This window comes from Diabrotica undecimpunctata, chromosome 6, assembly GCF_040954645.1.
Source record: "Diabrotica undecimpunctata isolate CICGRU chromosome 6, icDiaUnde3, whole genome shotgun sequence".
In the NCBI taxonomy this organism is placed as follows: Eukaryota; Metazoa; Arthropoda; class Insecta; order Coleoptera; family Chrysomelidae; genus Diabrotica; species Diabrotica undecimpunctata.
This window is the reverse complement of record NC_092808.1, coordinates 29,336,515-29,362,476: the sequence shown is the minus strand read 5'-3', so window position 1 is coordinate 29,362,476 and position 25,962 is coordinate 29,336,515. Positions and strand designations below refer to the sequence as shown.

General features: G+C 33.3%; 1 protein-coding gene across 1 annotated transcript in view; it reads left to right on the top strand.

Annotated features, from left to right (window-relative positions):
- The window catches only part of fwd (phosphatidylinositol 4-kinase beta fwd), a 265,938-nt gene extending 240,195 nt beyond the window's left edge, over positions 1 to 25,743 (top strand). The window contains exons 5-11 of the mRNA XM_072534539.1: positions 3,565 to 3,795; positions 9,715 to 9,927; positions 16,144 to 16,350; positions 16,908 to 17,089; positions 17,580 to 17,798; positions 19,313 to 19,566; positions 20,300 to 25,743. Of these exons, the coding sequence (XP_072390640.1) occupies positions 3,565 to 3,795; positions 9,715 to 9,927; positions 16,144 to 16,350; positions 16,908 to 17,089; positions 17,580 to 17,798; positions 19,313 to 19,566; positions 20,300 to 20,484 (1,491 nt within the window). The 3' untranslated portion in view covers positions 20,485 to 25,743. The remainder of the gene's footprint in view (positions 1 to 3,564; positions 3,796 to 9,714; positions 9,928 to 16,143; positions 16,351 to 16,907; positions 17,090 to 17,579; positions 17,799 to 19,312; positions 19,567 to 20,299) is intronic.
- The last annotated feature ends 219 nt before the right edge of the window (positions 25,744 to 25,962 follow it).

Sequence of the window (25,962 nt, the reverse complement as noted above, 5' to 3'; positions counted from 1 at the left end):
AACGAAAACTTAAAGAGAGGGAAAAAGCCTATTGAAATTGATGAATTTGCCAAAAATGGTATTCGAAGGAAAATTCATGGATTTTTTTTCAAAAAAGAAATACCAAACCTAAACAAAATTTTACAAGAAGTTAGAGACGACCCGGATTTGCCTCATATCGGACGAACTAAATTGTGGCAAGTTTTAAAAGAATTAAATTTCCGGTGGGAGAAATCAGACCGAAAATCACTTTTGATTGACCGGGAGGAGAAGATAATGTTGGAGAAGAAATTATCTAAGATTCATACAAAAATTCCGGGCTGAAGAAAGGCCCATCTTCTACCAGGATGAAACGTGGGTAAACTCAGGTCATACTCTAAAAACATTTGGTCAGATAAAAATATATTAAGCTCCAGGCAAGCCTTTATGGAAGGTTGGTCTACTGGTATCTCCCCACCTTCTGGTAAAGGCAGTAGATTAATAATTTCTCACATTGGCAGTGAAAAAGGATTTGTTAAGCATGGTTTGTTGGAATTTCATTCCAAAAGCACAAAAGACTATCACGAGGAGATGACAGCTGATGTTTTCGAAGAGTATTTTGAGCAAATGATTGAACACATACCACCAAATTAAATTACAGTATTAAATAATGCACCTTATCATTCACGACTAGTAGAAAGACTTCTAACGAATGCGTGGAAGAAACAGGATATTCTTGACTGGCTGCGGAATAAGTATCTGCCTTACGAAGATGGAATGGTAAAAGCAGAACTTTTAAAAATTGCCCGGCAACACAAATCAAAGTTCAAGAAATACGTAGTTGACAAAATGGCGGAAAGGCGAAACATCACAGTCTTTAGACTTCCACCCTACCATTGCGAAATAAATCCAATTGAACTCATTTGGGCACAAATAAAAAGTTATGTGGCTAGAAAAAATACGTCATATAAAATACAAGCTGTACTATTTTTTAGAATAAATAAAAAGTTTCTTTTGCATGCAATATTTTCAATTAAAAATTATACTATATTTTCTCTTTTATTTTCACCCCTGTTACATAAAATATTAAAATAAACATTGTAGAAGTTTTCAGGGACTTTCTGCCCTGAGTAATAATGTAATCTTTCATTCTGCGTTTAAATTTTTCAAAAATATTTATTAGTTTTCTCCGGATTCGAAAATAATGGATACATTTAAAACACATTGGAAATTTTGCCTTAATTAAATAAATTTTTCCTTAATTAAATAAATGTATCTTTTACAAATGGCAAGAAACTTTTTATTTTTGAATAAAATAAATAAGTTTTATTAAAAAATACAATTTACATAAGTACAATTTAAAAAATATATTTATTTAGTTCAAATAAATGTTTCAATCATATACTCTACGACACTGTTCGTTCATTTCTAACCATTCAAATAACCCCGTAATAGGATTATAACGTATTGTATTCCTTCAGATATAAGGTGGGTTAGTCGAAAACGTCTTAAACCGTCAGTTTTAGGTTGGTTTTTACTATTATATCGTATTACTTATCCTCTCTGTATTTCAGTTTTCTAATTAGGGTTAAACTTGTAGTGAGCTATCAACAAATTGTGAACCGTGTATAGATGTAATTTTGAAGAAATGGCTAAAATACCCACGCGAAACATTAAAATATGGCAGCCTATTCTACGTAGTTCGATTTTTTCTCGATCACTCATAAAATATAGTGGTAACAATAAACAAAAACCTAATGAGACTTCTAAATTACCAAGTTTTACGAAAATATCGATTAACATGTAGGTTTTGTGTATAAAATATCATACTCGTTACACGGTTAATAAATTTTACTGCGAAACTTGACAGACATAAAAATAACTTTGAGAACTATGCGATTAAATCGTGTTTCCTGTACTACTACAACTATCAAGATTTATGTCAGGCGAAGGGATTATAATTAATGTCTTACAAGTTCAATCACCCTATTCCGATTCGGTGTATTTTAGACCTAAATCGATTTTCTCCCAGATATCGTAAGCGATTTAACCTCTCAGCCTTTTTTCTTTTTCGAAGAATGCGACTATTAACTATATTTTTAACGCTAGTAAAAATCAATCCATATATGTTACGTTTTATAAATCATAAATCTGTATTTGCAGAAATCATTAATCTCATGTTAAATGTTTATCAATTTTAACCGTATTAGCACTCCTATTTACGTTGCAATTTTACTAAGCTTTAAAGAAGTTGCAAACGTACATATTTCTTTCTAGAATATAAAGGGTATTTTTTATATTTTTTTCGTATAGGGCTTGAGTAAAACTGTGCCATGCATATCCTTGGTACCTTGGGATTGGGGAACAAATCTCACGTAATGATGAGTCAGTCGATTTGTGTCGAAGCTCAACGATTAATTGCGACAAACAAATGGTTGTATGCCAATCAAAAGTAACAGTTAATTGATCTTGTATATGAATTTTTGCTACATGACCTGCTTTCGATATCAATGTTGCGACCATCTTTTTAGAAGAAACTTAAAAGATACCCAAACAAACGACTGGCATTTACTTTTTGACTCATATGAATAAATCCACCATTTATCGCTACTCATGATGTTGTACACAGAAACTGTCTCCAACGGGAAACTATTCTTTGTACAGAATTCTTTTTGCACTTTTTAATTGAAGTCTGTGAAGTCCTCAGTTATGTCTCTATTTAGCGATGTCACGATCTTCGTAGATAAGCTTGTGCAAAGCATCGACGTTTTTGGCATACCTGTTCTTAGAACTTCGCTAAAAATATTCTATGATGCTCTAACTGATGCACTCTGCATGGCTGAAAACACAACCCAATTCGATGAGGTATTATTGTTGAAATGGTAATTCTCTTCGAAAATTATAAAAAATATTGCGCGAATATGTTCACGGTTTAATTAAATTTTTCGATTTAGCTTAAGTTTGATAGTTCCTTGCAGCTGCACAAGAATCGCACTAAAATTTTGGGTTTGTGGTTATTAATTATTAGTGCTTTAGTGGACATTTGTTTAGTATTGTCCCCTATGTCCTAGCACGTGAAACCTACGTTGTGTAACTATTTTTTCTTCATCTCTGTCTGTTAAAAATGTTCTATATCAATGAAGTATACAGTATACATATCTAGTAGTTTTTTAATTTCTCGTCCCATACGTGTAGAAGCTACCAAGACGAACAAGTTGTGGCAGCCTGTTTTGCATTTGTGGGACGATTGCTTCTGAGAGATTCTGGGCTTTGGATTAGATAAAACCAAACTAAAAGCAGTTTTGGTGCAAAACGTCTTTTCAGTTAGCTGCTCCCTAACGATTGGTTAAGTCAATAGGTACTTCAAACGCAGTAATACCAATATTTTCTTGAAATTTCTTTTTGTAGTATTTCAACTTTTTTAAAATTTAAAGCAATTATTTTGTTTTGTTACGTTTACAACAGAACGAGTTAATTCTTCTTATAATATACTTTTTATCTGCTTCAATTATAATAACATATTTAATGTCAATAAGTTTCTTCTGCTAGTTTATTTAATATCCTTTCTAGATAATATAACTATTAATGTACATTTTTTTGTTTCAGGCGCCTAGACTAAGGCCTGAATTGGAATTCATGCAAGCACTGATCCTCATCGGCAAACTACTTAGTTCCATACCGACTAAAGAAGCTAAAACCACAAGACTTGTAGCTGAGTTGACTACTCTCAATCTCAATCTACCGGCCAGAGTATGGTTGCCGTTGAATAGTCAAAATCCCCATTTTATCGTTAGGATACCTCCTCAAGTGGCAGCTGTACTCAACTCCAAAGATAAGGTAAGTTTGAAAGTTAAATACGAATCAATTAAGTTTGTAAAAATGTAAACATGGAGTTTAAATACTGATCCGGCTCGAAGGACCCCTAACGTTCTGTAACTATAATGGACTAACTTACACAACAGTAATTTAGTTACACCTTACGGGTTTCGGTCAGTACCTTAAGGTCGACTCGTTCTTTTTGACATGATTCCCAGTTTAGTGCATCTCATCCAGTAAGCGATTTTTATTGGCGTAAACGTTTGCTCATCATAAGTGGCTCGACAATCCGTTGTGGTTCTTGGTCTGCTCACAAAGAAGTCGCCACTCCTGTCGATTCCTGGCAACTTCCCTCCATCTTCTGACCCTTAGAATTTGTAGGTCTTCTTCCACGTCATCAATCCATCACCTTCGTGGTCGTCCTCTGCTTCTTGGGCCCTCTGGTTTTTAAAATGTTAATCTCTTCGTGTATTCGTGATTTGACATCCTAGCAATGTGTCCAGCCCGTCTAAGTCTCTGTACTTTAACGAATTTCACAAGATCTGGATCGGTGTATAACTGATATAGTTCAAAGTTATACCGTCTTTTTTTTTCTTTAAAATTTCTCTCTAAAAAATACCAAGAAGTCTTTCATCATTTTGAGATAAGGTCCACGTTTCAGCCCCTAAATTTTTGTTACCGCAACAATATATACACTTGCGAGCAAAAAAATCGACTCAAAAGTAAAGTAAGTTATATTTTTTGACTAGAACTAATTAACAGATGTAATTTTTATTGTAATGACACCAATATTTGTAAAGTTAGTAAGTAAAGAACATAAAGATAACTTATATTGTATGTGAGAATACATGGTATGAATCAAAGTCATGATGTAATGCATATAAAAGTAAATTAACATAAAATATCAAAATTAATACTGGGTATTTCCTCCTCCGCGTTTTATTACACTTTCCATGTGATTTTGTAACGACCTTATCAAGTTTCTGACTGATTCCTGAGGAATGGTTTCCCACTCTTCATTTATTGGAGAGATTTTAGCTCTACCACTGTCGGTGGTGCTGGATTACGGACCCGAACCCCACGTTTAAGTTCATCCCATAGATGTTCGATGGGATTCATATCTGGAATCAATGGAGGCCAATCCATTACTGTTATATTGGTGTTGGCCAGTTAATGTTTCGTAATCCGCGCTGTGTGACATCGAGCGTTATCATGCATTAGCATGAAGTCGTCGCCTATGTGGCCGGCGTAAAGAACAACATGGTCTTGGAGAATATCCGTAATGTAACGATCCTCTGTCAAACCTCTCCGCGACCAACACCGGGCACGAACAGAAGCTCTGTTTTTCCTTCTAAAGATATACCACCCCAAAACATACACGAACCACCTCCATAGCTCAGTGTTTTGACACTGCAGCACTGGCCAAATCGTTCCCCGGACCTCCGATAGACGCGTCGTCTTCTGTCATTGTTATACAAGCACAGCCGACTCTCATCAGAGAATAAGGCTCCATTGGCCAAGGTCCCAATTGACCTTGGTGTTCTCGGGTACTCTGAAGTCGAACTTGTTTCTGACGTGCGTTCAATTTGGGCCCTGTGTTAGCTCGTCTGGGAGTCAAAGTGGCAGCCTTAAGTCTTCTTCTAACTGTCCACTAAGTGCCGATGACACCTCGTACATTCCTCAGGGATTGTTGAAGCTTAACTCCTGTCGCGTGCGGATTCCGCAATGATGCGATCGTCCTTCTCTGTCGTTACACGTCGCCGATCCGAACCTGGTCGACGACTGTGGCTACCAGTTTCCTGGAGCGATGCTAAAGTTTATTCGTTTACCAAATTCCCATCAGTAAACATGAGCACGTGTTGATATTCGCCGTCTCATTCGTCAAGAGGCTATTAAATATAATTTATTAGACAGATTCTCATGTTACAGATCCCAACTTGCCATCATTTTAAATTCAAATTGTATCGTGTTGATTTTTAAGTTAATATATTGTGTTATATTTATGTTATAGTTATTGTTAGGTTATTTACTGGTCGTGTTATTTTTTAGAGGTTAGTTTAATTGTGATATAATGATTAATTTTCAAGAAATTCTTACACTAAAAGTTTCAAAAGAAAATATTTTTAAAAATCATATGATACATAGGTCGTACATCAGTACGACCCTGTTTGGCTTACACGTGGTTCTATTGACGATTGGGAATTTGTAGAATGAATAGGGTTTAAGCTCTTAAGACTGCAGACTGCGCCATAAGTATGCGACCGGCGCGGCGACAGTCTTCTGACTATAGCCACAGAATAATAAACAATCAGAATGCCCACTCTGCTTGAAAAAATAAGTACGCGCATCTCGTTCGCGCAGACGGAATCAGCCATGTTTTAAACGGAACCCATCCCTCACCAGTGACATTTTATCTGGTGTGCATAGAAAAATTAACCCGGTTTAATTTATTTACGGCAACTATAGACATAATATTCACTATTTTATTCGTACTTTTAGTTGAAGAATAGATTAAATTATTTCAAATGTACTAAATTATTAATTTCTAAAAATTTAAATTACAGTTCTGTCGTAGCTTGTCACAAATTACTCAATTCGAGTCTATGTTTCCGTTTAAAATATGGCGATCGCGTGCTGACAAACTTCAAAGGCGGCATCTGAGAGTGGGCATTCTGATTGTTATTTATTCTGTGCTATAGCCCTCTCGTAATAATGCAATTATCTGGGCCGCGTTTACTGGTAAAATATGCATTTGTAAAATATTAACTTACTGTACTTTGAAGTGTACACAAACGTCAACTTTTGACAAGTGACTGAGTCGACCACCGACAAATTCATAGAGCTCTACATTGCATAGAACACGCCCGTTAAAATGTGTGCTGCATTCCCTGTGCCATACAGAAGTAGGAAAATTTTACAACACGGTGCCAATTTGCATAAAACAATTATTTTTTGGAAATTGGCAATTTGGCAATTGTGAGTCGATTTTTTTGCTCGCAAGTTATTTTAAAAGCAGTTTTTAGGTTAGCTAACGCTTTAAAAATCATTTTTTAGACACATACGTTTATTATGAGAATACATAACAATTCTTATGTGAGCGTAATAACTTAAACTGGTAAAATTCAGATAGCCTTAAAAATGATTTTGATTGAACGAAGTTTTCTTCGAATTGTCATAATAATGGAATTGCTTTATAAATATCCAGACAGTGAAATAATTTATTTTTGTTCGTTCGTAAGTTTCCATTACATTTCCAATTACAAATATTTACTAACTTATTAATAGAACCAATTAGAAAAATTCTGAACACCAATTATATTGTTTATACCATTGATTTAGTAAATCAATTATTTTTCGATTTATACGTGGCAAAGTTTATTTTACAGCTATGTAAACATTTGTACAACAATTATGTTTTCAAAAATCATAGAATTAAAGCCATTGCGACTACATATTTCGATATGTCACCTACATAACAACACGTATTGTTGCCAAATTATTTCAACGAATTCACTTACCTTGTTATTTGTAAGTTATACCGTTTCGTTAATAAAGTCCAAAAATCGCAGGTTCACGAGTTATACAACGATAATGTGTTATACCTGGATATGTTTTTTTACTACGTCTTTGTAGGTGTTATCGACCTGACATTCAAGCTCCATTCGAGCATTGGTTACTAATATGATATGAGCTTTAACCGCGGTCTTTCGTAAGAACGAAATTCTGCTGTGTCTGCATCATTGACGCATATTCCCAACAGCATTATTATTCTGATATTTTAGTATCTCTAGAATCTTCTAATATTCGTTCTTTCATACATGTCTCCTTCATAACAATGTATGTATATCCATTCTTTCGGCAATTTTCCATCATACTTCAGCATTTCTGCTGTTATATTATCACTTCCAGAGCATTTGTTTTTTTCAGTTTTTTTTTATTATTTCCTCGATTTGTTTTTTGTTGAGTTAAGTGTATTCTACATCTTCCAAGTGTTCATTTTCTGCTTCTGCGCTTCTGTTTTCTTTTTGGTTTAGTTTGTCCTTGTCATTTAGTAATTCGTCGAAATGTTCTCTCCGTCGAAAATATTCTCTCTAGGATTTCTGCTTCTCGTTGTATAATATTCCACGTTTTATTTTTGAAGAATATAGGTTTTTGTTGGTATCCTCTTTTTTCATTTCTGGTGGCATGCAAAAGGTTCTGATTTCCTTATTTTTTTATTTGTATCTGTTGTTTCTTTCGTGATCATTTCCATCCATACCGGACTAGTTTTTTGCTATTTCTTTTTACACTCTATGTCGAACCACCTTTTTTCTTAATATTCTTCGTGGAGGCATTTCCCGTGAGGTGCGATCCCTAGTAAGGTGAAAGTTTAACTTCAGCGTTTTTGATTAAATTTTGATTTCGCGCACGTAACTGACATTAAAAATCACCGGTCGCTTCAAGAGTTGTTTCTGAGAGAACGGTTCATTCTACACAAAAAGTGTTAATAGACATTTTTGTTCAAAATTATCTCAGCTGCATTTTTTATTTAAAGCATTTTTTTTTCTACTGCGTACACTTCCCGTCATATAAAACTGGTACACTTTTTTTCCCAATGTAAACCTGTGTTCAGACTGGACACAATGGTTCGTGAATCAATTCGTTGTTGCCATCACAGATAACGGAAATGCACTAAATCTAAATAAAAAAAAATAACGTTCAAAAATGTATTATTGTAATTGTATTGTAATGTAGATAGGTATTATTTTTATCATTAACAACAAAAAACCGTATCTAATTAATTTGTGTTAATAAGTTTAGTAACAGGCAAACTACCAAGATTAATTGATTATTTAGTACAAGAACGATAAAAAAAATATTATACTTTATCCTACGTATTATAAACTATAAAATATCCGGGGCGAAAAAACGCTTTTCAAAACATGACAGTTACAATCCAATATCCGACTGTAATGTTTTATTATAATAATTTAAAGTTATGTCTAGATCGATTATCTATCATTATTTTTGAATTGAAATATTTTCATAAATTATAATATGACACAAATCAATGTATGGGTACTTAATTGAGATGATGGAAAATTACAAAATTAATATGGGAATTTTTAGGATGCATGTTTAAACAAATTTAATGTGATTGACTGATCGAGAATGCTCGATAATGTTTTAGTTTTTAGTACACTTAAAACTGGCGGTCTGTCGTATAGCCCTGCTTTTAGCTGGTTTCATATAATATTTTCGTTGAACTGGCAACGGTGCCCTAGAAATTAGAATGACACATGTGACAAGATCAACGTACACAACTTAAAAAACACGATTTTTTGTTATAAGAGTTGTACCAGTTTTTTATGACGCGAACGGTACAAATGATTGATAAATAGATTATTTCGGTTTTGCTCACCCTACGAGGGGTGGTTTTAAGGGGAAACCGGGGGTAGGACTTGTAAACTTATTTGCATCTTGTTTGATGTCCCAAAATTGACATTCGCGGCAAAATTCAGCTTTTTCATCTCGTTTTTGGAGATCAAATCTCTAACGACTGGACTATTTTCTACCTTGCAAAATTTATACGAAATTGTTCTCATTAGTCTCAATATTTTTCTAAAGCTATTTTCTTATGGCATTTTAATATTATTTACTGTTTTTATTGGTGAAATTTCACTACAATTTCAGTTTAAAATATGTTTGTTATTTGATGTTTTGATTTCCACTTGGCAAATTTATTTTGAAAACGATTTCCAGTTTTTACACATGAAATCTGTGAATAGAGAATAGAGAATGGTAAACATTTTCAGCAAAAAAAAGATACTAGTCTATCCGAGAAAACATATCTTCGATATTTAATCTGAATAAAAAATTGAGCTCATATTTCTTTAGAAAATTTAATAATGCAACAGTTTCTAGTGTTGATGTTATAGTTTATTTTTTTTTTCGTTCCAGGCACCCTACATAATGTACGTCGAGGTAGTTGAAGTTGAAGACCTGGAAAGCTCTCCTGTGCCACCAAAGATCATGCCAACCTTGAGGCATACCAAATCTGAAGAAAATCTTAAACACGAAACCGTTTCTCTTTCCGCGTTCAGCATGTGCGGAGGTTGCTACGATGACTTAGATCCTGATTGGAGTCAAGAAGACGATGAAATCTCACAACAGGTAAGTTTTAACTAAACATATTGTGTTTAAAACTTCTTCTTCTTCTTCTCGTAGCACTACAACCCGGGGTGGGTTTTGGCTGACTGCACAACTTGCTTCCATCTTGAACGATCATCCATAATAGTTGAGTCAGTGGGCAGCCCCATTGTTCTTAGATCTGACCATATATTGTCTCTCCATCGCATTCGTGGACGTTCTAAGGGTCTTCTTCCTGTGGGGGCTTCCTCCCATGTTAATTTGGCAAGGCGGTTATTAGGGAGTCTATGGACATGGCCAGCCCATCTAAGACGTTGGGATTTAATCTCTTGGACTATTTCGCTCTCTCTATACATCTGCTTGACCTCAGCATTTGTTTTCATTCGGTATTGGTTGCTATTAATGTTGTGATAAGGCCCAAAGATTCTTCTGAGGATTTTTCTGTTGTGTTTGAAACGTATTTTATAATATAGTTTGTTTTGAGTTAAAATGTAGCGGGAATTTTGTCAGCATTCTAATAATAGTAGTGAATTAACTTTATATATTTTGCAGAGAGAGAAACTAATTTAAAAGATAAGATACTTTCCTACACATTATTTTATTTACAAGCTATACAATTCTAAAGACATTATAAGCTATTCTGACTTTGTTACTTGCTTCCAAGCTGTTGTATACAGTAGTACCTGTGTCCAGTTCTTTATTTCCAGTGTTCTTAATCTCTTTCTACTTGGTCCTGTCATAGGATCTTGGGTAATCTTTTAGGCTTTCTACTTCTGGTGGCCACTCCGTTAATCTTCTTTGAGCTGCGTTTTTTGCTTTTGTAAATATATGTCGGTACCACCTCTTCATCTGAGCTTTTATTATATTTTCAGATTTATTTATTTATTTATTATTATCTGTTTCAATGTATATATTTATAATGAGAATACATAATGAGGAACGCACTCGATGGATGGAGAGGCGGCATCTAAATTGCAGGAAAAAAGATCTCAAACTTAAGATTCACAGACGATACAACACTGATAGCAACATCTGAAGAGGAGATGTCGAGACTGATAAAGAGAGTAGAAACCGAAAGCAACAAGTGTGGGCTCAAGATTAATAATCAGAAAACAAAAATCATGATTGTGGACCACGCGAATATCCTCCAAACAACAGGCGCCCTAAATCAATTCGAGAAAGTAGACGAGTTCACGTATCTAGGATCTTCCTTAAGCAATGCAGCCTCCTCCCATACGGAAATTCGCAGAAGAATAGGGATGGCCAAGAACGCGATGAGTCGACTGTCAAAAATATGGAAGGACCGCTCTTTATCCAAAAAACTCAAAATGAGACTGGTACGGACACTCATTTTTTCAATCTTCAGTTACGGTGCCGAAACATGGACAATAAAATCAGAGGATAGGAAAAGGATTGACCCATTCGAAATGTGGTGCTGGAGACGAATGCTACGCCTCTCGTGGACGGAGCACAGATCCAATCAGTCGATTCTCGAAGAGCTAAACATTCAGACGAGACTCTCCTCTCAGTGTCTTGCAAATGTTTTAAAGTTTTTTGGCCACATTGCGAGAAGAGACAATGACAACTTAGAAAGACTAATTGTGTGCGAAAACGTAGGATGTAGAGGCAGAGGACGCTCACCTATCCGATGGTCAGATCAAGTACAGAAAGCCACTGGAGAAACGTTTTCCGAGTCCATGAGAGCAGCCCAAAATCGCAAGAGATGGAGAGAATTGACAGCCCGCATTGTAGGAAATCACGATCCTCAGCAATGAGGAAACGACAAGAGAGAGAGAGAGATCTGTTTCAAATTTGATTAAGGATCGTATTTCGTTTTGGTTGATTCTCTTGGATCCATGATCATTCTAATAATGTTTCTTTCGAAGATCTTTAACATATCTTCTTCTTTATAAGTAAGACTGGTAGTTTCTGGCGTTACTGTTGGTCTTATTGTTGTGTATATTCTCAGTGTACTGTTTTTAATTAATTTTTTATTTTTTAATATCATTTCATTTGCATACAATGCTTTATAACCTTGTAGTATTTTTTGCTGTATTTGTGTTCTTCTGTGCACTACTATCTCAAAGTATTTAATTTTTCTACTTCTTTAAAGTTATACTGATTAATTTTGAATGAAAAAGTAGTTTCTTGTTCCTGCTACAATCTGCAATACAATGTATGCATTTCGTTTTCTTTTTATTTATCTCCAAACCTTTTTCTATTGATTTTCCTTCTATTATGTTGAATATTCTATTTAGTTCATTTTTTTCCTCTATTACTATCACTACGTCGTCTGTGTATGCTATTATTTGTCCCACCTTATTGCAAATTGTTCCTGACACTTTTCTTTCGGTAATAATACTATTGAATACTGTTATAAAGAGTAAGGCTGACAGCGCATCTCCTTGTGTAAGTCCACGTTTAGTGTTTAGTGTAAGTCCTTACGTAAGTCCAAATTGCTTCTATGTTTCTTACTCTCCAGTTTGTTGTGGTACAGTTTGGGTTAATTGCCAGTTTCTCAGCGAATGTATTTCTTATACTTTCTTGTTTTACAGCATCAACGTTGTATTTGTTCTTTATGTTGGTTTTGTGGTTTTTATCTATGATTAATTTCATTCTCAGTTTCCATTTCTCAGACTAGCATGTGGTTTGACCCCACATCAGCACCTCTTAAGCTTCTGGCATCTTGCAACCTGCTTCTCCGTTTATATTCAATTGTTATGTGGTCTCTTTGGTTTTTGTACCTTCCTCCTGGTAATTTCCATGTTTCCTTATGTATCCGCTTATGTTTAAAAATGCTTCCACCTATTACAATTTCATTTTGTTCGCAAAATTCGATTAGTCGATTTCCATTGTCGTTTCTCTACCCTATTCCTTCCTTTCCCATCACGTGTTCATGTCCTTTATTATCATTGCCTATTTTAGTATTAAAGTCTTCGATTATTATTTTCATAGCTGTTCTATATTGTTAATCTTATTATACGTTGTTTATAAAATTCTTCCTTCTCATCTTAGTCGTTTTTATTTGCAGGAGCATATACATTTACTACTATAATGTTATAGTATCGTGCCTTCAGTCTCGCCCAAATAATCCTTTCTGATACTGGTTTCCACTGTATTAGAACCTTTCTTCCCTTTTGGGCTAGCAGTATTTACTCCCTTTTCGTGTTTATCATGTACTTTTGTGTTCCCAGAATATATTATTAACAACTAATGATGTCCTATTCGGGTTGATCTACTCCCATTCATTCCATTGTATTTCACTTAGTCCAATAATGTCTAACTTGTACTTATCAATCTCTTGGCTTATTTGATCCAATTTGCCAGTTTCTTAAAGGATTTTTACATTTCATGCTCCTATAAATACGACCTCTCTTGTGTCTATTTCGGGTTTAGAACACTATGTGTTAGTATAAATGAGCATGAATCATATATCAAAACGGAGACTTCAACAGATCCCAGATGCGCATATAAAGATGCATCAATAGTCATGAAAGAAACACAGCAAGAAGAGAAAACTCATAATATGGCTATTTGCCTACAAGATCAATGCCAACTCTACTATTAAGATCTTTTATTATTATTTCTAAGGTTTTTCCTATTTTTGTAATATCTTCATTGATTTGTTTAAAAAATTCTTTCACTATTCTAGTCATAGTCAGATTTGAACTATAAGTCATTTTTTATAAAATCTCTACAACGATTTGTTGATTTAGTTTTGTCAGAAATTGTAACTTCTTTTTGCTGGTGTTTCTAAACAAATTGCGCCATTGCTAATAGTCATTTATTAAAAATTCGTTCTGAGAATTTAAAATGAGTCTATAAAATACATCGAGAATAATGGAGTAAAATCTTCATTATTTTTCTTTCTCCTCCGCTTTTCCTGTCATTTTATAATTAAATTATCCTCAATATTTTCGTGATGAATATTTGTTTTAAATGTTATATATTTCTAAGCCACTTTTTAACAGCTATCATAAAAGTAATATTCTATTATAAAATTAAAATAAAATGTGTTCATTAAATTACAGTTAGGTATCCAAATGAAATGTTAATTTGTACAAACACAAAAAAATTGAAGTCGACAAAATAAATATTTCCTTAACTAATGTATAAATATGAATTATATAGGTGATAATGACGAAGGTTAAAATTTATCTACACATGACTTATACAACAGTTTCTTTTAAAAATAATTGAATCATAAATTTCGTTATCCTTCAAAATATTGTACCCATTTTTTCTTAAATTTTTGGCCTCAGTAAATTCATACCCAGTAAATCTAAACAAGCTCCATTTTTTGTGATTTGTCAATTATCCTCCCATTGTTTCCATTATTATCCAGTTATATTACAGGTAATGTAACTACATAAAGCGCTAAAATCGGCAAAATTGCCTCGTACGAAGTAATTGTAATTCTCCGATCCCCTCCGACACCTTAGCCATAGACTCCTAGACAGAAAAAGAAAATCTATTTAGTAATACATAACAACGCAAGGGATATGCATCTGCTTCCGTCGATTTTTGTTTTGCTTACTTATTTCCGGTTCTATAACATTAATTCGATAAAAATACACTAACAATTATAAGGTGGTGTATTTGTATCGGTTTTTAATAATGTGAACAATTTTTTGTGGTTGAATTAAAAATAAAAGCGCATTTCCTTAAAAAGATAAAACAAAAAATATACTCTTATTGAAAATCAAAAATAATTCTTAATAAAATAAGAAATAATTCTTTATGCCCTACAGAAATGATTCAAATATTTGACCTTTTACGGCTGAACAGTATCCCAATCTGCCATAAAAACTTCTGCGGACAGATGTAAGAGTTTCTACTGTAACAGAATTGGAGACTTCTCTTATTCGGTTTTTTAATTCATCCAAATTTTGGATTCTAGCCTCAGGATGATCGTAGATGATGCTTTTTAAATGTCCCCAAAAAAAGAAGTCCATGGGTGTAAGATCTGGAGATCGCGCAGGCCACTAAATATCGCCTGTTCCACTGATAACTCGATTCGGGAAAGTATTGTTTAAGTACTCCCTAATTATTCGAGCGCTGTGAACTGAACAGCCGTCTTGATGGAACCAAACATTCTTCAGATTTACATCAGGAAGATTGAGAATAGCGGGGGAAGAGCATGATTCTGTAACAAATTGAGGTATACTCTACTAATCAAGTTGCCCTCAATAAAAATGGACCTATTATGTGGTCTACTAAAATGACAGTCCAGACTCCAGAATCCAGTCCAGAGTTCGGTAAACAACACTTCTGTGCTAGTTTTCCCGCGCCCAATACCTCCCAATGGAATGATTGTGTCTCCCTACTAACGAAACAGAAGATTTATCAGTAAATAAAATGGTTTTAATAAAATTGGGTTCATCATTAGCCTTCGTTATTAGAGTTTGACAAAACTCCATTCTTCGAAAGTAGTCGTCTGGATAATGCTGCTGCGTTTTCTAATATTTAATATTCTTGGAACCGTGCTTTTTCTATACTTTTGTTACAGTAACATTGCTAACATCTAACTCTTTAGCAACGCTTTTACTTGAACGTGTTGAATCTACCTTGATTGTTGTACAAATTGGTGTATCCCGGTATTCTCTTTCCTCAACTTTTTCTGGTGACACTTCTTGAGCTTGACATTTACTGCAATTTTTGAGGCAATAACAACTCTCAAATTTTTTAACAATATTGTGAACTGACTGTACGCAAGGAATTGGTCTCCCCTCAAAAAACAGAAAATAAATCTACACACTGTTGTCCAGAATTACCACCATAAAACCATTTTATTGTTTAAACCTTTTCTGCGGGCGTCTAAACAGACACGTTGTTTACAAAAATAAGTTAAAAATCTACACTGTTATTGCTTTAAACAACCACTGTATAATGACAAGTTATTGGCAACCGGGCAACGGAGGTTCGTGGAAAGTCGACGGCGCGCAGTGTTGCCATTTATAGTGTGTATGTCTAATTTAAAACTGAACATACTGTATAAAACTATTCCTTCAAATTTTCCATGTATTAGAAGCTCTTTTTGCTGTGTCATTATCCATCAAATCTGCTTTCAATTATTACCAGCATTAATATTATCCACAACTAGATTTATACTATGAACGAATGATCATGCCATTTTCTTTGTATAATTATTTACAAGTTCTCATTTTTTGTTGATTCTCTTTGTTTTTGCTAATTTTATGTAATTATTTTGATTTCTAAAGTAATATTTTTCCACTGCAGTACAACCATATGAGGAACAGGCCAGTAGACAGGGATACTATTTCTCAAATGAGTCAAGAGTCTAGCGATTCCAGAGAACCACCAATGTCGATACCAGCGAGTGAGATAAGAAGGCGACTGTCCGATTTTTTCCACGAAGAGAAAAATAAACAGTTCACTCACGACCCAGAAGATCCTTCTGCAGCTGTTCTGAAAGAACCTTGGCAGGTAAAATCCGACAATTTTCTTATTTTAAATATTATTATTAAATGTTTCTATTGACAGAGAATTCTTTTCTCTGTGAGGTTGTAATATGGTGTTGCTTTTTATCAGTAATTATTTTAATAATAGTTATTATTAAAGTGTTTTTTTTTTAACTTAAGTACTAATTATTTTTGTAGTATTTTTTTCAAGGTGTGTTTTTTAGTTATTTTATATAAATACAGCCGTACTATTTTCTATGCTTTTACTTTTTAGTTGTCGGTATCATCTTAATTTTCTTAACATTGTTTGATTACACAATTTCCAATTCATTGTCATTTCTACGACTCTACTGCAAATAATTTCCCCATTGTTCTATTAACTAGTGTTTCTTTTTGTATTTATTTTAGCGACTAATTTTATTATCCTGTTTAATTTGTAATTGTAAAAAAGGATTCTACAAACCCTTTAAAAATTTCAAACAATTATTTATTTTAATGTGTTCCTGGGATCTTTTTCACAAACTCATTTTGAAACAATAACAAAGAGTTGGAAATGCCTCTTTAAATACGTTTTCTTTTTAGGATAAAGAGCAAAGAATTCGCGAAAGTTCACCATATGGTTATCTATCATCCTGGAAGCTGCTCTCCGTTATTGTCAAATGCGGAGATGACCTACGACAAGAGTTAATGGCTTCACAGATATTGGAAACTTTCCAAAAAATTTGGGAACTCGAACATGTTCCGCTCTGGTTGCATCCGTACAGGTGGGCATTTGTCACATTATTAATTAAACGCAGTAATACAAGCCAGAAATAATAGAAAAATAATAAGTGTATGATCGAAGTTGGTGTGGGATTAAAAATAAGTTTATTTTGACGTTTCGATTTCCAATTCGGATTTTTTTTTGTATTTCCACTTCGGAAATCGAAAAGTCAAAATAAACTTTTGTGACTTTCGATTGAAATTGTATTCGATTGTATTATGATCTACAGAACTAGTTTCAAAATCCAACTACACCAACCGACAAAAACCAGGATGTGAGAGAAAAAAATCATTTATTATTTATATGAAATGCAAATACAAAAAGTAAATAAACTAATATACATATATTATAACTGTCAAATGTCAATTATGAAAGTTTTCCGTTGACTTCTTGCTAACTTCATGGCGTGACAGTTATCCAATGAAGTGCCAACTGTAGCTTGACAAAACTCTTGAAGATGTTTTTATATTATTTTGCTTTTATATTTTTAGAATATTGTGTTTGTCGGACGACAGTGGCTTGATTGAACCCATATTAAACACAGTTTCCCTTCATCAAGTGAAGAAACATTGTCAGTTATCGCTACTCCAATATTTTATCAATGAATATGGACCGATGACTTCCGAAGGTTTTCTTACAGCCCAGAAGAATTTCGTTCAAAGTTGTGCCGCTTATTGCCTTATCTGTTACTTGATTCAGGTTAAAGATAGGTAAGATTACTTTTTTATAACAAGATAAATAAATTTAAAAAAATGTTAACCTATAGAATGAAGGTATGTTTATCATATATACAAAGGTTTTATTTCCTACAAATAACAAGGCTAATAAACATCTTCCAAGTGTGCAAAATATTCAATTTGTCTCCTTATCATAGTTTATAGTTCTCGTCCGTCTACAAAAACTATAATATTTGGTGGTCTGATAAGTAAACTCCTTTGAAATGAATTATTTTATTGCAGTCTTCTTTTAGCTCAATACAACGATTCCATCGATTTTCCAACTTGTTTTTTGGAAGCTCTGCAACGTAAGCGTTGGTTATCTCTTCATTCGAGCTGAATTTTGTATTTACGAGCCATTTGTTTAGATTTAAAAACACATAATAATCGGAGGGGGCCAAATCAGGAGAATAACTGGATGAGAAATCAATTCGAAGCCCAACTCATGAATTTTTGACATTGGCGTATAGCTCTTGTGAACCAGTGCATTGTCTTGGAGAAACAACACTTCTTCTTCGGCATTTTGGTCCGTTTCTCACTTTTTCTGTACAGTTCATGCTCCAATTTGTTTAATAATTCACAATAATATTGCCTATTGACAGTTTTATATTTTTCAAGATTGTCAATTAAAATGACCAGTGGTCATAACCTTTCTGACTCATTGAGCCACTCTTGGTCGTTTCGGAGCACTTTTGCCAGCTTCAGTTAACTTCCGTGCGTTCATTCTATTCTCTGGTGTATAGTCGTGATTCCAGGTTTCATCAAAGGTTACTAGTCGACGCCGAAAGTCGGACGGATTGGGCTTCATACGGTCCAAACAGTGCTGAGAAGTGGTAACACGATCATGTTTTTGGTCAGTGGTTAGCAAATGCGGCACTCATCGGCAGGTTAATCTGGTCAAGCACTCTCTAATTCTTATATCCTCTGCCATTTCACCTACCTTTTCTTTACGATCCACTAAAACCATTTCATGGACTTTCTTCAAATTTTCCGGTGTAACTGCATCGAGGGGCCTTCCAAATCGTGGTTTATCCGATGTAGATATACAGCCACTATGAAATTCACTATGAAATTCACGGATCCAAAATTTGATAGTGTAGTCTGAAGGAGCATTAGTTCCATAATATTTATCCAGCTATTCTTCTGTTTTCTTCGCCCTGTTATTTCTCAAAGAATAATGTAAAATGGGAAATCGAAAATCGTTTTCTCCATATGCGTCATTTTTCCAAACACGTCAACTTCAGCTGTCAGCTCTATCGCGCTAAAATTTGACATGTATACGTAAAGAAGGTTTGACTTTCTAGAACTAATATTTTTTTAGATCGCAGCGCCCTAATCGGCGGGGAAGGTTACTTATCAGACCACGTGATAAAAAATGGGATTCCTTTCTCATTGCGATCATTTTATCTTAACGATAGCTCCAAAGAGCTTCGCTAAGAAACTAAACATTCTATACCGTTTAAAATCTGATAAACTTAAAGATATTTATAATTCTTATACCTTTGTAGGCATAACGGAAATATTCTCCTAAAAAGCGATGGTCACCTGATCCATATCGATTTTGGTTTTATTTTATCAACGTCACCGAAGAATCTTGGTTTCGAAAAATCGCCTTTCAAACTAACTCCAGAATTTGTAGAAATAATGGGAGGTGAAAATTCAGATATGTTTGAATATTTCAAAATTTTGATATTGCAAGGATTGATTGCTGCCAGAAAACACCATGCAATGATAGTTACCTTGGTGGAGATTATGCGATCAGGTAAGTACATATGTTTTGAATAATTACATAAATCTACTAAAATATTCACAAACAAGGCCTGTACTACTTCCAGATTGAGTTAAACTGATTACTGTAATTATCCCTTTTTAATTTCTGTTGGACATACAAATAACACCCAGGAGCTATAAAATATGGGGCTTGCCACTCTAAAGAGTCCAATCAAAAGAGATATTTAGCAATATTCATTGGATTTTGGGAAATTGCCGAAACAGTTCGCGTACATACCTAATGAAGAAAAAGATACCTCAATGTTTACGACAACACAAGCTCCAAATGGCTAATTGAGGCGATTGAAAGACTCAACAAGTGGGAAGGGGCAAAACTAAAAGCGATTGAAGCATCTGATCTGCTTAAAACTCAGATATGTACTGCATACATACCTAACGAAGAAAAAGATACCTCAATGTTTACGGAAAAAATTCTCAATTGCCCAAGGAAGATGAATTTGGGTCCGAAGACCTTTCCGGAGCCTTTCCATTAAGAGACTACGCTGACTTTTATAGACTTGATGGATTCTTTTCCATAAATTTGAACTGTACGACTACTTTCAACAACTCAAAAACAGGAAATGGCGGCGTTCGGAATGTTTTTTATTATTATTGAGTAATCTATAGACTTTTTGCAGCGCTTCTGTTACTGCAATACTTGTGAAAGAATCTTTAATTTTATGCAGACTAAAACGTTTGATATTTACTCATCTTTTATTTTGCAGGATCCCAGTTACCGTGCTTTAAATCGGGAGCTTCAACGGTGCAAAATCTCAAGAACCGCTTCCACATGAGCATGACCGAGGAACAACTCCGACTCGAAGTAAATCGTATGGTAGAGGGCAGCATCCATTCCCTCTCTACAAAATTATACGACGGCTTCCAATATTTCACCAACGGCATCCTATAACTGTGTCACTATTCCTCAACTCTAGGTGGTAATTTGTTACTAGATATATGATTGTACAGAGTGTCGTATTGTTATTATAGTTCGGTCTGCACGAGTAAGATTAGATTTAAAATGGAACCGAGAGGCTTTACTTTATTGTACATATAAAGATTATTTTAAAACTCTTGTGAGAAATTATAAGAAAACTAGAGCGGAAGTTTAATATTGTTATTAATTTGACGATATTTTCAACACGTACTATAATATTATGTAAAAATTGTCTTTTTTTAACGTAATGTTTTTTGTGTATGTTGTGATCAACAGGCTAAATACTGTAACAGTTTGACTTCATGTTGAGAATAGGAAAAGAGAAAATAAGTTCAAAATTAAAGCTCTTTTCACGGTAAGCGCTTGTAGTTGCTACTATTGGACTTTTTTTTATTTAAGTCTAATTGGTTCAAAATTGAAACTAAAAGAACTCTTCTTTAACCAGGCCTTCCTTAGTGCCATCTAGTAAAGAAATTGATTATTTTATTGAGAGATCTTTCGTAAAACGGCAAGTTTTGGTGTAATGGTAAATATATTTAACAAATTTTACTTTTTTTATCTAAACATGGTTTTTGTGCTTTGGGATGAATAGTGTATAAAATAAATGATTGTATGTGGCAACATAAATACTGTCAATAACTTTACCAATTAAATAATCCTACATTATAGCCTAAATTAAATATATATTTATACTCTTATATTTATTTAGAATATTTTACTATTAAATCCTACTATTACTACTTTTACGACATGATAAGAACATTAAACACTCTTTATATCCACAATAAAGTAAAGCCGTATCAAGTACACTCTATAATTTATAATCTATTTTTAAAGGATGTTAATCTTATTTATGCGAACGTGATTTAAAGGTGCGGGAGAGAAAAAATCTATGAACTTTCGTAAGGTTCACATTCAATTGTAAAATTAGTTTATAAGGACAAAAAACCGCCCTAAATTATTTTATTGTTGTTAAAATGCTCAAAGTTTAGAACACCATTCGTAATAGAATGAACGAAACTGAACGAAAAAGTGAACTGTTTACGGATCGTAGTGGCGTTTTTAAATAATATATTAGTGTTAAGAGGGGCTATTCGCATTGAAAACGGACTACTGAAGTCTGATATCATACGAGTTGATGTGAATTATGAATCTTCCCAAACAATTTTTAAGAACACACAAAGGGGCGTATCAAAGCTTTTATCCACAAATTTGTTACATAACAGATTATAGCGAGAAATAAGATCATTGTTAAAATAGATAAAACTTGCTTAAAGTCTAAGCGATTTAAAAATTCAGTTAGATGTTGATTTTTATATTCAGAATGTAGTCCACAAAACATTTCAATTGTTTTTTAAAAGTTTTACAATAAAATCGTCATGAGAGCTAAATCGAACATAATTTTTTGAAAATTAATCACTTTTCACTTATTTTGGCTTGATTGAAAACTATAAGGAGTAGTTTTATATGCAAGATTTTACATCTGCAAGATTTCGAGAACAGATTTTACAGATTTGACATCTACTTCAGTCAAATTTGGGATGTGTATACCTTTAGCTGTATCCTCTCTTAGTTCCAATATACATTGCTCCCTTAGTTTGTCACTGAGCAAATCATACATGGTAAATCCTGGTAAAGTTCCATAAAAGATATAGTAATACTAAAATCATAAGAAAAAATTTCCTTTGCAAAATCAAATATTTCGTTAACAGCTCTGGGTATAACGCCCATATCTCCATGTTCTGTATAAGTTGTTCCCATAGTATGGGCTTTACCTAAACCAGTTTGTCCATACGCCAAGATAATAATATTATAACCATTATTATAAATTACCCATAAGGGGTTGTACACACCGCTCATACAATTCCTTTTGTGCAGAATGTGTACCCAATACATAGTTAAAGGTGTATGCTTTATCTTTGTCAATTTTTTTAATATGAATCTGATCATTTTCTCTTATAACATCTAAAATTTCCTTGCTGCCTCTAGAGAGTTCACTGGAGACTAATGGCCGGACCCTCACTGCTATCCTTACTGAAGTATTGTCAGCCATTTTATTTGTAGCAATTCAGGACTCTATTATCTTCATCAAACTACTATTTTATAAACCAAAAACGATGAAAACGGCTTTCATCGTTTTTGGTTTATAAAATAGTAGTTTGATGAAGATAATAGACATAATAAACATCATAACTATTATTTGTACCTGAAGATGGGTTAATGAGAAGTGTATAACGTTATAAACGTCACATCTTTTTTAATTTATATTTAAATAATTATTTTATTTTAATTTCTTTATTAATTCCTTTGCCTTCAGTTTCGTTTTTACTATTTCACTATCTTACTATTTCTTCAAAAAAGTAGTTGGCGCACTCTTTCTCTTTCTGTCCGGTAGACTAAATATTCTGTTCTATGTTGACAGAAAAAAAGTGAGCGAATATTTATTATTTGCGAGGGCGAATATCTATGCTGTGGATCGTTATAATCAATTCTCAGCCAAGAAAAAGCTGATGTAAACAATTACACGTAAACAGATTCTGATTTCGAACTGCTTCACAAGCAAATACAAGTATGTATCGAGGTAGACTCGCCTCCTAGTCCCTCTAGCTCTATCTTACGAATTATATGCGCGCTTTTTCTTTACTGTAAATATATTACATATTGTACATAGGACTACACAGGACCTACAGCAAATTACTCTCAGTGGTTTTGCAATTTTTTTTCTAAATAATTTTTGGTTTTGTAGTGAGAATTTAACCTAAAATGTTTAGCACCAAAAGCAAATACACTCGGAGCTACGAGAAACACCTATATGCACAGAGTTCTATTAAATAGCCTAGAGATCGAACTCCTTGATTGAAGCAGGCTAGAGTATGCTATTTTTCGGTCGAAAAACATAAGGGGACAATAATTAGAAAATTACACAACCTGAAAAGTGTCTTTTATGGTAATCACTGACACAAGATTATTTTTTAAATTGACTAACCTGCTAAATTCCACAACAGAAGTATAAGAATAATCGGATTGTGGTTTAAATAAACATTGAACACAATCTAAATATTCCCGTTTGGGAACAATTTTCCTAATAATAAATTCACAAATATAAAAAAGGATACGATCCTTTAATTTAGATTTCTCATCTCCTACCAACACAATTTTCAACTCTTCCGGAAGCAGATCTATGTCATTTTGTATTTCATTATCTTCAAAGAATATTTTTTTCCACTCTATTTGGAATAGTTTTCCCTCATTTTCATTGTTATTTAGGCCATGCAATATAAGTTCTTTTCTCGGAGTTAGTAGGTATTAAATAATGTCATTTATTTATTTCTTAAAAAATAATGATTGTTTTCAAACATTTGTTTTTCATATCCTTTTGCAAATGAATTCCTAGAATAAAGGAAGTCAAAGAGTCTATATAGGGCTCTAATGAATTTATAGTTTCTTCTGCGCCTTTAAATTCCTCTAACTCTTATACCAGTAAAAATTCTACGGCATTTAATTATGATTTAAATACTCGTATAAATAAAAATATTTGTGTTCACCTAGCGGACAATACGCGCACTACACTTTAAAAATCTGCTTCACTTATTGTCCTCCAGTTATACATCTAGTTTATAATTACTACATCGATGCATATATCTAATAATTAAAAATAAATTTTTGTTTGTCTTTTATACCACATTTTCCATAAAATTTTAAGGACATTGTCCATAAAAACGACAGCATTTTCTAGAAGTAGCTCGTCCAAAACTTGCGGCAATGGTTCGGATTGTCATCTGCTGAACTATTCAGATCTGCCGCAAACAAAGTCAGAATAGCCATGTTGATTGCCAACGTTCGGAAGGGACAAGGCACATGAAGAAGAAGCTCGTCCACTTGTATAAAATATTCTTCAAAAATTTATATAGCAGTTATATCTTCATGGCAGACTGTCTTGATATCAATTAAAATTCTAATAAACCATCTTCAACAAATCCTTTATCCAATGTACGTTATTATTAAACGACCCACTGACTATAAAATTTTGTTATATGACAATGAATTCAGTCCAAACTGTGTGTATAGTTTAAATTGATATTAATGAAGACACCAACATAACTTCACTTCAAAATATTTGTTGAAAAAGTATTAAAAATGACTTTCTTATTGAATTACAACTTTGGAAGGAACACTTGAATAATTATTAAAATGTAATTATCGCTATTCAAGGTCAACCAAGGTACTTATTTCAAATGATGTAAAGGAAAAGCGAGTGATCTTTCACGAATTTCATGTTGAGTGTCAAACCCTTGTGACGACCTTTCAAAATAGATTTATTCACAGGATTTCGGTTGGTTGCGGATTCTATATTTTGTAAGGATGAAATTATATACTGCATTTTGCCGATTTATTAAACTAATACACAATTAAACACTTGGTTAAAATTACTTTACTATTATGTACTACGAAACGTGAGACAGGGAGAAATCTAAAACCTTTTGTGTGCTGGAGAAAAAATGCTGAGAGCGATGTACCTGCTTTTACTTTTTTTTTTGAGTCTGTATTAGCGAGGAAGCGAAAGGCGGAAGTCAGCAGTGATTTTTGTAAGGAAGCGGAAGTTGTCTGACGTCAAGGAATGGCCTTTAACAACATAAGGTTATAAGTTTACGGTTGGTTTTCCAATAGATGATCAAACTATCAATAATTGAAAAAGGCTATGTGGAACTCTGCATTATAACTGTTTCTATTTTAATAAAGTTAGTTAAGATTATTTTTAAAAGAATTCCCCCATTGTGGAATTGGCAAGTAAATAGTAAATGACTGATGTAAATGTTTTATTTTAATTTTTCTTTTAATAATATAAGTAATCTACATAAATTTGTAGTTGATTGTAATAATACTACAATGAAAAAAATCTATATTAGCATTCTTAATCGCTACAAATAAAAAGTTGAAATGAGATATATGCGCTTTTATGTGTTATTGAAATTTGTTTGGAAAAATTATAAGTTTCGACCTGCTCAATTGAAGTCACAACTTTAGTAGTCCATTTAAATCTACCTTCTCTACGTGCTGCGTGTACATAAATTTTAATATAGTGTGTATATTTTTTAAAGTTAAGTGCAGAATAAAAAATACTCAAGTCAATTTTTCATACTAAATAACAAGATACTTTCGAGGCCAAATATGTAAAAAAGTGACGTTTTTTATGTATTTTATTTTGTTAAATATAATTTTAAAATTAACAAATATATTTATTTCTATGTTTAATTTTAAAATAGTGTGTAGATTAATGCAGTGGTTATTATATATATGAGATTTATTGATATTAAAAAAATGTATAATATAAAACATTCCAAAAAAAAAGGAAATGTAACTTGTTATTATTTATAATCCTAGGGTGTATCTTTATTACTTGGAATATGGAAGAGTAACCAACAGGCATGTTTGCTTTCATTCGTGAGGGAT